A 13,185-nucleotide genomic window follows, 5' to 3' on the forward strand; every position below is an offset into this window, starting at 1 on the left:
CGTATAAAATGATGACGTATGTCAATATGTTTTGTGCGACTGTGTTTCACGGGATTATTTATTATAGAAATTGTGGCATTATTGTCTATCATAATAGGAGTATGAGTGAAATCCAAACCGTAATCGCGCATCTGCTGTTGAATCCAGAGAACCTGAGAGCAGCAGCTACCCGCAGCAATATATTCAGCTTCACACGTAGAAGTAGACACACAAGATTGCTTCTTGCATTGCCAAGACACAATCCTGCCTCCTAAGATCTGACAACCACCTGTTGTAGACTTTCTGTTCGACTTGCATCCTCCAAAGTCTGAGTCAGTGTAAGCAACAAAATTCAGATAACTATCAGCTGGATACCACAACCCAAGTTTAGGTTTCCCCTTCAAGTAACGAAGAATCCGCTTCACTGCTTTCATGTGTGACTTTTTTGGATTAGCCTAATATCTGGCACACAAGCATACGACAAACATGATGTCGGGTCTTGAAGCAGTCAAGTACATTAGAGAACCAATCATTGCCCTGTATTGAGTAGGATCAACGTCTTCAGTACTTTCATGATCTGGGCCAAGATTGTGATTTTCACATATGGGTGTGTTGAAAGTAGAGCAATCATTTATTTTGAACCGACTCAAAATGTCATACACATACTTTGTTTGATGAATAAACATCCCATCCTCCTTCTGTTCAACTTGTAATCCCAGAAAGTAAGACAGCTCACCCATAGCACTCATTTCGAACTTGCTCTTCATCACCTGCTCGAACTCTTTACACATGTTTTCATCAGATGACCCAAAGATGATGTCATCCACGTACACCTGTACCAGCAGAAAATCTTCCTTCTTCCTCTTGATGAACAGTGTACTGTCAATCTGACCTCTTTCAAAACCATTCTTGATCAGATGTGTAGACAGTGTCTCGTACCACGCCCTGGGAGCTTGATGTAATCCATACAAAGCCTTATCAAGTTTGTAAACCCGATCTGGATAATCTGGATCAACGAACCCATCTGGTTGTGAGACATACACCACTTCTTGGACTTTCCCGTAAAGAAATGCACTCTTCACGTCTAGTTGGTAAACTTTGAAGCCCTTGAATGTTGCGAAAGCTAGAAACAAACGAATTGCCTCCAACCTTGCCACTGGTGCAAACACCTCATTGTAATCAATCCCTTCTTGCTGATTGAAACCTTTGACAACCAATCGAGCCTTGTTTCGCGTCACAATTCCTCTTTCATCCTTCTTGCACCTAAATACCCATTTAGTGCCAATTTCTCTTTCACCTTTAGGAAGGTCAACTAACTCCCAAACCTTCAACTTCGCAAACTGGGCCAATTCCTCTTGCATAGCTTCAACCCATGAATTGTCTTTAAAAGCCATATGAATGTTCTTCGGCTCCTTTTGTGAAATAAAGCAACTATACAAGCACTCGTTCACAATCCCAGTCTTCTCAATCGAAACAAATAAACCTGTATTCGCTGCTATGCTTCTTCTCGTCTGAACACCTGCAGTAGGATCTCCAAGTATCATGTCAACTGGATGATCTCTATTTGCTCGTGTAGTAGCGACAACATCGACTTCTAGATTGTCACCCAGGTTTGATCCAACCTCCCCCTGAGTGTTCTGATTTGCAAACTGATTAATGAAATCCTCTCCCTGATTGGGTTCGGGTTCACTATCACTTGAATCAATAGTAGCAGCACCTTGGGAAGTTTCCGCAGCATCTGTCATATTAACATTCGATCTAGGCATGAACTCGCCTTCATCGTCTTTATTTATCACTGTTTGAATCAGCTGAGAATCATCTGCAACAGAAAACTAAGGAATATTAAATGATTAAAAAGTGCTTTCATAATCATATAATATAGCTGGTCCATTCGTTGATTGTTGATGTTTGTATGTAATTTCAACATTAAACACAACCTCAATTTTACCAGTTTTTAGATTAGAAACCCTTTTATTCGGTGCGCCAGGTACGTAACCTAGAAAGTAGCCTTCGTTAGTGATCGGAGTGTCGCGCTCCGGTCAAAGATAATATTTATATACCCTAATTACCCTTAACAAATAGCTAGTGGTAGCAAGGGGTCGAACCACGAAGAGTATGTGGTTTGTGTGCGGATTTGATTGAATTATAAGACGTTGTCACTTTTATGAAGCTTGCTATATTGTTTTTGTATGTTTTTGTTTGATTGGAAGTTGTGAATTAGAATAACTAAAGTGATTAACTAAATTAACTACTCACGATTACTAAACGCAAGAAGTGAAAATGATTGTTTGAACAATAATAAGAAAACAAGTTTCACACCCGGTTCGGTAATTGCATTCCTAGGGTTCCTACACGTTTTAAGATTGATTCAATTGCAAAAACGATTAACGAGTTTAGTGTTACACGGCTTAGGTGCCAAGAGCTATCAACGTTATAAAGAACGGACCACAATGCACTTCGTTACCAAGAACATGTAAACTCTAACCTAGACAAGGCATAATTGCACATAAACATTTCATAAAGTCAAGTTTAATCTTCACTCGACGGTTTACGAATTCAATACAAATGCAAGACAATTATCATAAGTTTCAAATCAAGAAGCAATTTGTCACAAAATCAATCCAAGAACAATGTTTTAACCCTAGACTTACAATTAACCTACACCGGGGTGAAACCTCCGAGGAATTAGCCACGCATGATCGAAGAAACTTGATCACCGGATGTTGGAAGCATGAATTGGATCATTGTGAAGCTTGAAGATGGATTGATGGATGAAGGTTAGGGATTTGGATGATTGGTGATGGTAAATGGATGAGTGAATTGATGGATTGGGGAATTCGTGGAGCTAGGGTTTCGAATCAAGAAGATGATGATGAATTGTTCTTGATTCCGGTTGTAGAGAGGATGATGGATAGATTGGAGATCAAGTGGTTGAGAGTGGAAGAGATGGTGTGTATTGGCTCCAAGATGAGTATTCAAACTCAAGGGAAGTGTAACCCCCCTTTTTCCAAAAATTGACTTTTTCTCTAAAAAATCCCGTTTTTACCAATCAGCCAGTGTGCAGAAGATAATGCGTCAATTTCTGGCCTTTCAAAACCTAATATTTTGATTCGTCTCGTCGAGCTACCCCAAATGCATATATTATAAGCCCCGAAACTCATTTTCTAGCTCAGGATAAGCCAAAATGAAGTTTGGACTGTTTCTGACGCAAAGTTCAGCTCCGTTTTGCCTCTTTTTGCATTTTCTTCAATTATGTTCTCTCTAGCATCCGCCCAGAGCTTCGGTAAATCTCTAAAATGCACCTTAAACCCATCAATGTCTGCAAAACACAAACCACGTCAAAGTAGTGTATTCTAGAAAGTAACTTCGTGTAATTAACCGAAATTAAAACCATTAAGCTATGGAATTTTATCAACCCATCACATCCCCACACTTGTCTTTTGCTTGCCCTCAAGCAAATCTGTTTTTCACTTTCACATGGGTCGCACGAGAAACGCACTCCTCATTCCCGAGACAAAGGTTAAGGTCTAATGTCATGCTCAGTTCAAACTTTTTACAATTTTCGACATATTTAGCAATAAATGATTAATCATGTAAAAGTGGTTATCCAAGATTAACCCGCTCTTAAAACTCGCAATTCATACATATCCCTCACAATGTTCACTCCACTTGGTTTGCAAGTTAGCTAATTTTAATGATGTATTAGCACTTTTTAAAGTAATCACTCAACACCGATTAGAACACGTACCCGCATAGGCTTGCAACTCAATCATTCTCCACCACCGAACACAAATACTAAGCACAAGTCAAAAGGTCTTTGTAAGGGTTGTAATGGAGCTAGGTTAAGGGTAGGAAGTAGGATATTTAAAGTGGCTAAGGTGATGAAAATTCGATTTTATTTTATTACAAACCACTAAACTAAACAAAACTCAATATACACATCAACTATGAGGGAACAACTTTCGCCTTTTATTCCAACAACTACTTCCACATCTTTTTGTGTTTTTTTTTCTCAACGCTTTCTCATTTTTTTTCTTTTTTTTTTCTTAACATTTTCTGAATTTTTGCTTTTTTTATATATGAATAAATCACAACTATACAGACTTAACTCCTATAATCGAATCTTCATCACACGGGTTTAAAAAGAAAAGGCTTAAGGTTATGGGCTAAATGGGTCGTCAAACGAAAGGTTTAGGCTCAAAGTTGGCTACTAAGGGATAAATTTTTGGGTAAGGATAGAAAAATGGTGTAAAAGGAAAAGGTTCACCTAATGCCTTTATCATTCTCGTGCTTGTATTCGGTCTATGGTCTCAAACGTATCAAAAGATGCAAGTTCTACAATACGCGACTAATGGTCCACTCAAACAAAGAAACATGTATATGTAAATCTATGCTATAAAAGTGGCTCAAAACCTCACGTATAAGGGTATGGTATGTGATATGCATAAAATGCTAGTTTCTTAGACGAATTATTCCCAAATAACCACCCGCTAAATACCCGTCATGCTATTAATTTGAACTTGACCATGACAAAAGGCCAAATGGATTGTGCCATCCCTCATTGACTTAGTTACTTGTGCTTTTAAGATTGCTTTTGAAACAAGACATTTTTGAAAAAAATTTGAAATTTTCCCCCATCCCCACACTTGAGGCAAACATTGTCCTCAATGTATAGTGTTTAAATGTATGGGTAAAAATCGAAAATTTTTACTACTTCCCCATCCCCACACTTGAAGTACATATTGTCCTCAATGTGTAAGAACTAGAGTTTTAAGAATGCACAAGGGATGTGACACGACTAACCTTCCCAACTTTTCACCCCGGAAATTAAAATACATATTACAATCCACTTATTCCTAACTAACAATCAAAGTAAAAAGGAACACATGCACCTGATTTTTATCGCTTGATGCTCATATCCTTCGTTTCTTCATAAAAATGGTTGTCCCGCAAACATGTTGTACCTACAAATTCTAATCCTTGTGTAGAAGCATGCTTCTCACAACCATCAAAATTTGTTAGTACGTAGTTCTACCCTTTTTATGAACATATTACCAAGTCATGCATTATTTTACTTTGATTTTTGTGGAAAAAAAAAATTTACAACAACAACAAACCTAACTCACTTTCGTAGGAATCACGGTTGCATTTAGCTTATGCAACAAGCCCTTTTAAACCTCCCAATAGCTTGAGAGGACGAGAGGTCTCGTGAGGGTTATATAGGGAACACACCCACAACGTTCATATGACTAGACAAAAAGAAATAATAACGAAATAGAAATAAACAAAACAAAAGAATATACAACAAAAACAAATTACATACCTTGCTGTCAGCGCTGGTATCGTTCGTTCGGATCGACTGGTGATTTTTTGTTTTTTTTAATAGGGAATAGGGTGTTTTGGGTCCAAAAAGAACGAGACAAGGAGGGAAAAGGTTCGGGTGTAAAAGTTTCATGTTCATTGCAACTCACCAATATGGCCGTGTCAGAATTCGTAGAATGACAATGCGATACGATACGTACTATTCAACTGAATTAGGCTCCATATAGATATAAATAAAGTTGCACTCACAAACACACATTACATAAAATCTACTAATTTAAATCTATTATACAATACTCTACCCACCCATTATTAAAAATTAAAAATTTGTAATAAAAGGTGATTATGGATCGGGTTTTTAAGAGAAGCGGGTGAAGACTTGGGGTGATTTGGAATCTCACAAAACGAAGAACAGACACCACAAAAATATTCACCTCTTTTTTTCTTTTTCTTTTTGTTTTTTTTTTCAAAAACTTAGGTGAATGTTTAGAAGATCTAGGTCGGGTGTGTGTAGCTTGACAGAAGCAAAGGAGAGAAAAAAATTGACTTCAGCATCATGCCGGAGCACTTCGCGTCGGCCACGGTGTCTCCGGCGTCGGCGACGGCAACTGGGTAACGCATATACATCTGACGCCAATCTCCCCTGCATACGCCACTCTTTAAACGGCCGTCGGCGACGGCTATTCCAGCGTCGGCGACGCCATCAAAGTTCAACAAAAACCTCCGACGCCTTGTATTCCTGCCTACGCGAGAAGTGGCCGACGCCACTTGGTGAATAACCGTCGACGACGGTGATGTCGGCGTCGCTGACGCTCAATCAGTGGCCAACTTTTAATTTTTTTTTTTCAATTTTTTCAGCTGAATTTTCAGTTTTGCAGATTAATGTTGCTGTGAGAACGATGATGTTGACATATGATGTCAACTTTGACTACTAAATATATTTTATCATTATTAGTGTGCTGTTGTTTTCACTCAAGTTCAGCCCCTTTTTTTATTTTTTTATTAGTATTAAAAACAACATCACTTTGAACAATTGTTTTTTTTTTATTATTATTATTTATTTTTTTATATATATTTTTTAAGTGTTTATCATGATTTAAAAAAAAAAAAAAAACTAATACTAAACTACACTAAATAGATAAACTAAAACGAATTGTGAAAGGAAATATACAACAACAATTAACTTACCACCTCATGGTGGTCGAATGGCGTGCTGGCCGCCCACAAACTCCTCAAAATCACCCACCGGTGATTCATACCATTTGTTGCCAAACGGTCCAAACTTCATCACCTCCTCTTCCTTCTTCTTTTCTTGAGGCGACTTATTTTCCTTCTTCTTCTTGACCGTCTTCTTCTTTGTTTCTCCAAACCTACCAACCATAGCACATACCTTTTTGTTTGGATTCATGTCCTTTTTAGGACACTTACCCTCACCGAGTGGGTTAGTAAAACTTGGAAAAACATTTAAATTTAATTTTCGGTCCCCAAACTTCATGCTTACCGTTCCCGTTGCACAATTTATTATGGCGTTAGCAGTTGCCAGGAACGGTCTACCCAGTATGACTACCGGTTGGGTGTCCTCAACACACCCAACATAGTCTACTACTAAAAAGTCAACTGGGTAGTAGTAATCATCTACCTTAACAATCACATCCTCAACCATCCCCCTTGGATGCGTGGGAGTCTGATCGGCCAATACCACGGGAGTATCAAATTTTTTTAATAGACCAAAATCATATTGGTCATACAAACTCCCGGGCAAGATGCTCACACAAGCTCCAAGATCTAGGAGCGCCCTCTCAATTTTAAATGTTCCAATTTGAATTGGAATAAGAGGATCTCCCGGATCTTGAGCTTTTTGGGGGAGCGCACTTGATAAAACGGCACTAACATGAGAAATCAAATCAACCGATTTGGGTAATTTGTTGTGCCGTTTTTCAATGCTCAACTCTTTCAAACATTCCACATGAGCCGGAACTTTTTTAATGTCATCAAGCAACGACAAATTAATTTTTGCTTGTTTAAAGATTTCCCACCTCTCATCCTTTGGGGGGCACCGATCTTTAAGCTTTGATGCATTAATCGGGTTAATTTGATTTAAACAAATTTCACAAAAAGAATTTTTATTCATGTTTTCAGTTTTATTTTGTGAAATCGTTTGTTGTTCATTTTTACTTTCCGACTCATCACTTGTATTTTCCACTATACCATCAACGCATTGTGGTGGTGGAATGTTTTCAACACTACTACAAACCTCATCATTTGAAAGAAGACTTACCGCGCTGATGTGCACATTCCTCACATTGCCTGTGCTTGAACTTTGATGCTTTGGGTTCATCGTAGTGTCACTTGGAAGCTTTCCAATGTTTCCTCTCATTTGAGCCACTTCCTCCGCGAGTTGGCCTACTTGCTTTGCCAATGCTTCATGTGATTTGTCCCGAATCTCATTCTCTTTCTTGGACTCTTGCATCATTGAAAGCATTGCATCCATTTTGGCACTCAAATCACCACCACCTCCTTGATTATTCATCGACCCGTGACCATCTTGATTGTAACCTCTTTGGCAATTTTGATGCGAATACCCACCTTGATTTCCCGATTGGAAATTCGGGTTCATTTGGTTGGAGGCATTACCATACCTAAAGTTAGGATGGTTCCTCAACCCGGGGTGGTAAGTGTTGGAGTTCATATCATATTGCCTTCGGTCCCCATACACTTGATTTACCTCTACGGTGGCTTGACAATTCTCGGTCCGATGACGGATGTCTCCGCATTCTTCACATACGGCGTATTGCATCGCATTCACTTCCCTTTTCTTCATGCGAGCCAACTCCCGCTCTAATGTTTCAATTCGATCCTTAGAACTCGAATCACAGTCGGGCCAAGACCTTGAGGTGGGGTGCTTTTTGGCCCGATCAGCCGACTCTTTCGCTTTTGACCTCTTACTCATCCTTTCAAGGAACTCCCAATCTTCATCCTCATGATTGCTGAATAAGGTTCCATTACTAGTTGACTCGAGACGATTCCATGTCGTGTCATCCAAACCACGTACAAAGCATTTCACCAATTCCCACTTTTCTATTTGGTGATGTGGGCACTTTCGCATCAACTCCCTAAATCTCGTGAAGGCTTCATGCAACGGTTCGCCCGATAATTGGCGAAAAGACCTAATTTCATCACGAGCATCATCGGTCTTTGCCATAGAATAGTATTCATCTAGAAAAGCTTGTTGCATTTCTTCCCATGTGCGAATGCTATTGGCCGGAAGTGTAAGGAACCACTGTTTTGCCTTGTCTTTCAACGAAAATTGAAATAACCGAAGCTTAACTTCCTCTAGTGCGAAATTGTGCCCCCCAATAGTATCACAAATGGAAGAGAACTCCGTTAAATGTGTGTACGGCTCATCATTGGACCTCCCATTGAAGTGAGGAAGTATGTTGATGTAATGCGGTTTACAATCAAACATCCTCCTTTCGCATACTATCGGAGAATTATTCTCGATCACTATCGGGCGGAAACGGTCATTTACTCCCCGTGGAGGTTGTTGACGACGTTGTGGACCATTAACTTCTTGATCGACCGGTCTTCGATTATCCCGTCTTTCACCTCTTCGATCCTCTCTTCGATTTTCCCTCGGGTTACCACCTCCCACGAAACGAGGAATTCGGTTAGGGTTTGCATTGTTGTTGTTGTTGTTGTAAAACCCATCGTTCCGGTTCCGTTGGTTATTGTTTCGTGGTTGACGGTTGTTCCCATAACCATCATTTCTTCCACCTCCGTAACCGTATTCATCGTCCCCAACATAATTGGCGTTTTGGTAACCAAATTCCTCATCGTCATACCTTCTAGCATTGTAGACGTTTCCCCTATTCACGTAGCCCCAATCTTCATCATCATTAGCCCGATCATCGTAATATCCCCCATCGTCCGAATTTTCCGTGTGAATGCTTACGTGTTCCGGCGATTGATAACCGGGAACACTATACGGTTCATCATCGGGGATTGCATTCCTTAAATCGTCGATGTTGAAAAACGGATCTTCATTCGCGGGATTGCCGCGATCACGGTTACCTCTACGATCGGAGTTGACATTCCGATCATCAAGGTTGATAGGGAACGATGCTTGTCGGTGAAGGGGTTGTTGTTGAGGTGTTCGTTGGGTGTTGTTGGTGTTTTGGTTTCGGAACGGTGGAGTAGGTGGTCTTGCGTTGGTGTTACCACCCGGTTGTTCTTGGGGTATAGGTTGGGTGTTTTGAGAGGGATAAAAGGTTCCTCGGGATTGGAATTGATTTGGATTGAGGTTTTGGTTGGGGTTAAAGTCTTGGTTGGAGTTGTGGTTTGCCATTGAATCGGTTTCAATGGTCGGTGTGAGTGGTGGTGTTTGGTTCTTGCTTCTAACCGGCTTGCTAGGTTCCTTCTTGCAAGTCTTTCAATTTCCGGTTCGTAGACTAAAGGTGAAGTCCTCCCGGAATTTCGCGTACGCATGCACTACCTGTAACCTGCACAAGTAACACACCCCGCGTAACAAGGAAAAAGACAAGTACAAAAAGAAAGCTAAACAAATTAAACAGTTAATCACAAAAATTCAAACAATATCCAAACACAAAGCGCACGCACTCCCCGGCAGCGGCGCCAAAATTTGATCGGAGTGTCGCGCTCCGGTCAAAGATAATATTTATATACCCTAATTACCCTTAACAAATAGCTAGTGGTAGCAAGGGGTCGAACCACGAAGAGTATGTGGTTTGTGTGCGGATTTGATTGAATTATAAGACGTTGTCACTTTTATGAAGCTTGCTATATTGTTTTTGTATGTTTTTGTTTGATTGGAAGTTGTGAATTAGAATAACTAAAGTGATTAACTAAATTAACTACTCACGATTACTAAACGCAAGAAGTGAAAATGATTGTTTGAACAATAATAAGAAAACAAGTTTCACACCCGGTTCGGTAATTGCATTCCTAGGGTTCCTACACGTTTTAAGATTGATTCAATTGCAAAAACGATTAACGAGTTTAGTGTTACACGGCTTAGGTGCCAAGAGCTATCAACGTTATAAAGAACGGACCACAATGCACTTCGTTACCAAGAACATGTAAACTCTAACCTAGACAAGGCATAATTGCACATAAACATTTCATAAAGTCAAGTTTAATCTTCACTCGACGGTTTACGAATTCAATACAAATGCAAGACAATTATCATAAGTTTCAAATCAAGAAGCAATTTGTCACAAAATCAATCCAAGAACAATGTTTTAACCCTAGACTTACAATTAACCTACACCGGGGTGAAACCTCCGAGGAATTAGCCACGCATGATCGAAGAAACTTGATCACCGGATGTTGGAAGCATGAATTGGATCATTGTGAAGCTTGAAGATGGATTGATGGATGAAGGTTAGGGATTTGGATGATTGGTGATGGTAAATGGATGAGTGAATTGATGGATTGGGGAATTCGTGGAGCTAGGGTTTCGAATCAAGAAGATGATGATGAATTGTTCTTGATTCCGGTTGTAGAGAGGATGATGGATAGATTGGAGATCAAGTGGTTGAGAGTGGAAGAGATGGTGTGTATTGGCTCCAAGATGAGTATTCAAACTCAAGGGAAGTGTAACCCCCCTTTTTCCAAAAATTGACTTTTTCTCTAAAAAATCCCGTTTTTACCAATCAGCCAGTGTGCAGAAGATAATGCGTCAATTTCTGGCCTTTCAAAACCTAATATTTTGATTCGTCTCGTCGAGCTACCCCAAATGCATATATTATAAGCCCCGAAACTCATTTTCTAGCTCAGGATAAGCCAAAATGAAGTTTGGACTGTTTCTGACGCAAAGTTCAGCTCCGTTTTGCCTCTTTTTGCATTTTCTTCAATTATGTTCTCTCTAGCATCCGCCCAGAGCTTCGGTAAATCTCTAAAATGCACCTTAAACCCATCAATGTCTGCAAAACACAAACCACATCAAAGTAGTGTATTCTAGAAAGTAACTTCGTGTAATTAACCGAAATTAAAACCATTAAGCTATGGAATTTTATCAACCCATCAGTTAGCCACCTCACCGAATTTTTGTTTATCTTTATTTCGCACAATGGTGCAGGGTAATCCAAATGGTTCAAAGCCTTCTAAGTTTGGTTTCTTGTTAAACATCAAATCATGACAAGTTTTGTTAAAACGTTTAACAGTTAAAACTTTGTTTAGGACGTAGCAAGCTGTATTCACAGCTTCTCCCTAGAAAAGAACTGGTAGCTTAGAATCTGAAAGCATCGTCCTAGCGGCTTCAATCAACGTCCTGTTTTTCCTCTCAGCGACTCCATTCTGTTGAGGCGTATAAGGAGCAGAATATTGACGTTCAATTCCCTGCGAAGACAATAGAGATCCAGAATATGATTCTTGAACTCCGTGCCATTATCACTCCTTATCCTCTTGATCTTTGCATCATGGACATTTTCCAATTTTGTAAAAAGATCTATCAACATTTCTGCTGTCTCATCTTTTGTACCTAAAAAGAAAACCCATGAATAACGTGAGTAATCATCAGTGACAACTAAACAATAATACTTTCCACCTATGCTCCTCACGTTCACTGGACCGAATAAATCCATGTGAAGTAATTCATAAGAGGCATCTATGGAATTTACTGTTTTTGATTTGTGAGGTTTCTTATGTTGTTTTCCCTTTTGACATGGAAGACATTTGTCTTCCACTTGAAACCTCTGCATTGGAACCCCTTTCACTAGCTCATTTTTAACAAGGTAATTCATTTTTCGATAGTGAATATGGGCCATGCGTCTGTGCCACAACATCGATTCAGCTTCAGATGCTTTCGATAGTAAACACGCCACCACAGCAGTAGGATCCTTAGCACCCATGTCCATGACATAAGTGTCATTTCTCCTTCGCGCTCGCATCACTATCCAATCGTCCGGAATCTCTAAACCTGGTTTCAACACTAATGCTTCATTCTTGGTAAAATGGACCGAGTGACCCTTGTCGCAGACTTGTGACACGCTCATCAGATTGTGTTTAAGCTGCTCAACATAATTCACTTTGTCCAGTGTGATCTTCCCATTGGTCACTTTTCCTCGTCCAGTTATCCTACCACCTTTAGCACCCGCAAAATTCACATGTCCACCATCATAATCCTCAAACTCAGTCAACAATCTCGCATCCCCCGTCATGTGCCTGGAGCAACCACTATCAACATACCATAAGTTGGTAATCCTCCTTAGCAGCTCCTGCACACACCAACCAAGAAATTAGTTAGATTGGGGGACCCAAGCCTTAATGGTCTTGGGTCGTCCAAATTCACCAACTATTGGAACATCCATCCAATATCCATTACTCCTAACTGGAGTCTTGGATCTCAGACCTGTTGATGGAATTTGATTTTGATTTCCACTAGGTTTTTGGTCCTGAGGGTTCCTATATGTGTTTGGACTATTTGACCTTTGAAAATTTTGGTTTTGATACCTTGAATTTTGATTCCAAGAAGCATATTGTTGTAATTTCTAAAGCCATTGTTATAAAAAGTTCGACCACCATTATTTTGGTATCGATTTTGATATTGACCTTGACTTCTGAAATTATTAGAATTATGATTGTTCATTCTTGGTGAACTGCTTCTAGGTCTCTCAAATCTGCCTGGTGGAGATCTAGGCTGAAATCTTGGTTGATTTCTTTGAAAACGAGGAACTTGTGGAGTTCCTTTTTCAGCCTTATCTACACCAACAGCAACATTCTCTGGTTGCTTAGGCGTTGATTTCTTTGGAGAGTTGGACTCTCTCACTTGCTTGTCACCACTCTTCTCTGGTGACTTCTCTCTCTTCTTTTCACTCACTTATGCTTCACTCTTTTTATTAGGACAGCAGCTTGCTAGATGTCCTT

General features: G+C 39.7%; 1 protein-coding gene across 1 annotated transcript; it reads right to left on the reverse strand.

The window, feature by feature from the left end:
• Nucleotides 1-6,493: 6,493 nt before the first annotated feature.
• Nucleotides 6,494-8,536, reverse strand: LOC110887703. The gene has a single exon (XM_022135275.1). It carries the CDS (start codon nt 8,534-8,536, stop codon nt 6,494-6,496), a length of 2,043 nt encoding a protein of 680 aa, XP_021990967.1.
• Between the last annotated feature and the right edge of the window lie 4,649 nt (nt 8,537-13,185).

Source organism: Helianthus annuus, chromosome 11 (genome assembly GCF_002127325.2).
Source record: "Helianthus annuus cultivar XRQ/B chromosome 11, HanXRQr2.0-SUNRISE, whole genome shotgun sequence".
Classification (NCBI taxonomy): Eukaryota; Viridiplantae; Streptophyta; class Magnoliopsida; order Asterales; family Asteraceae; genus Helianthus; species Helianthus annuus.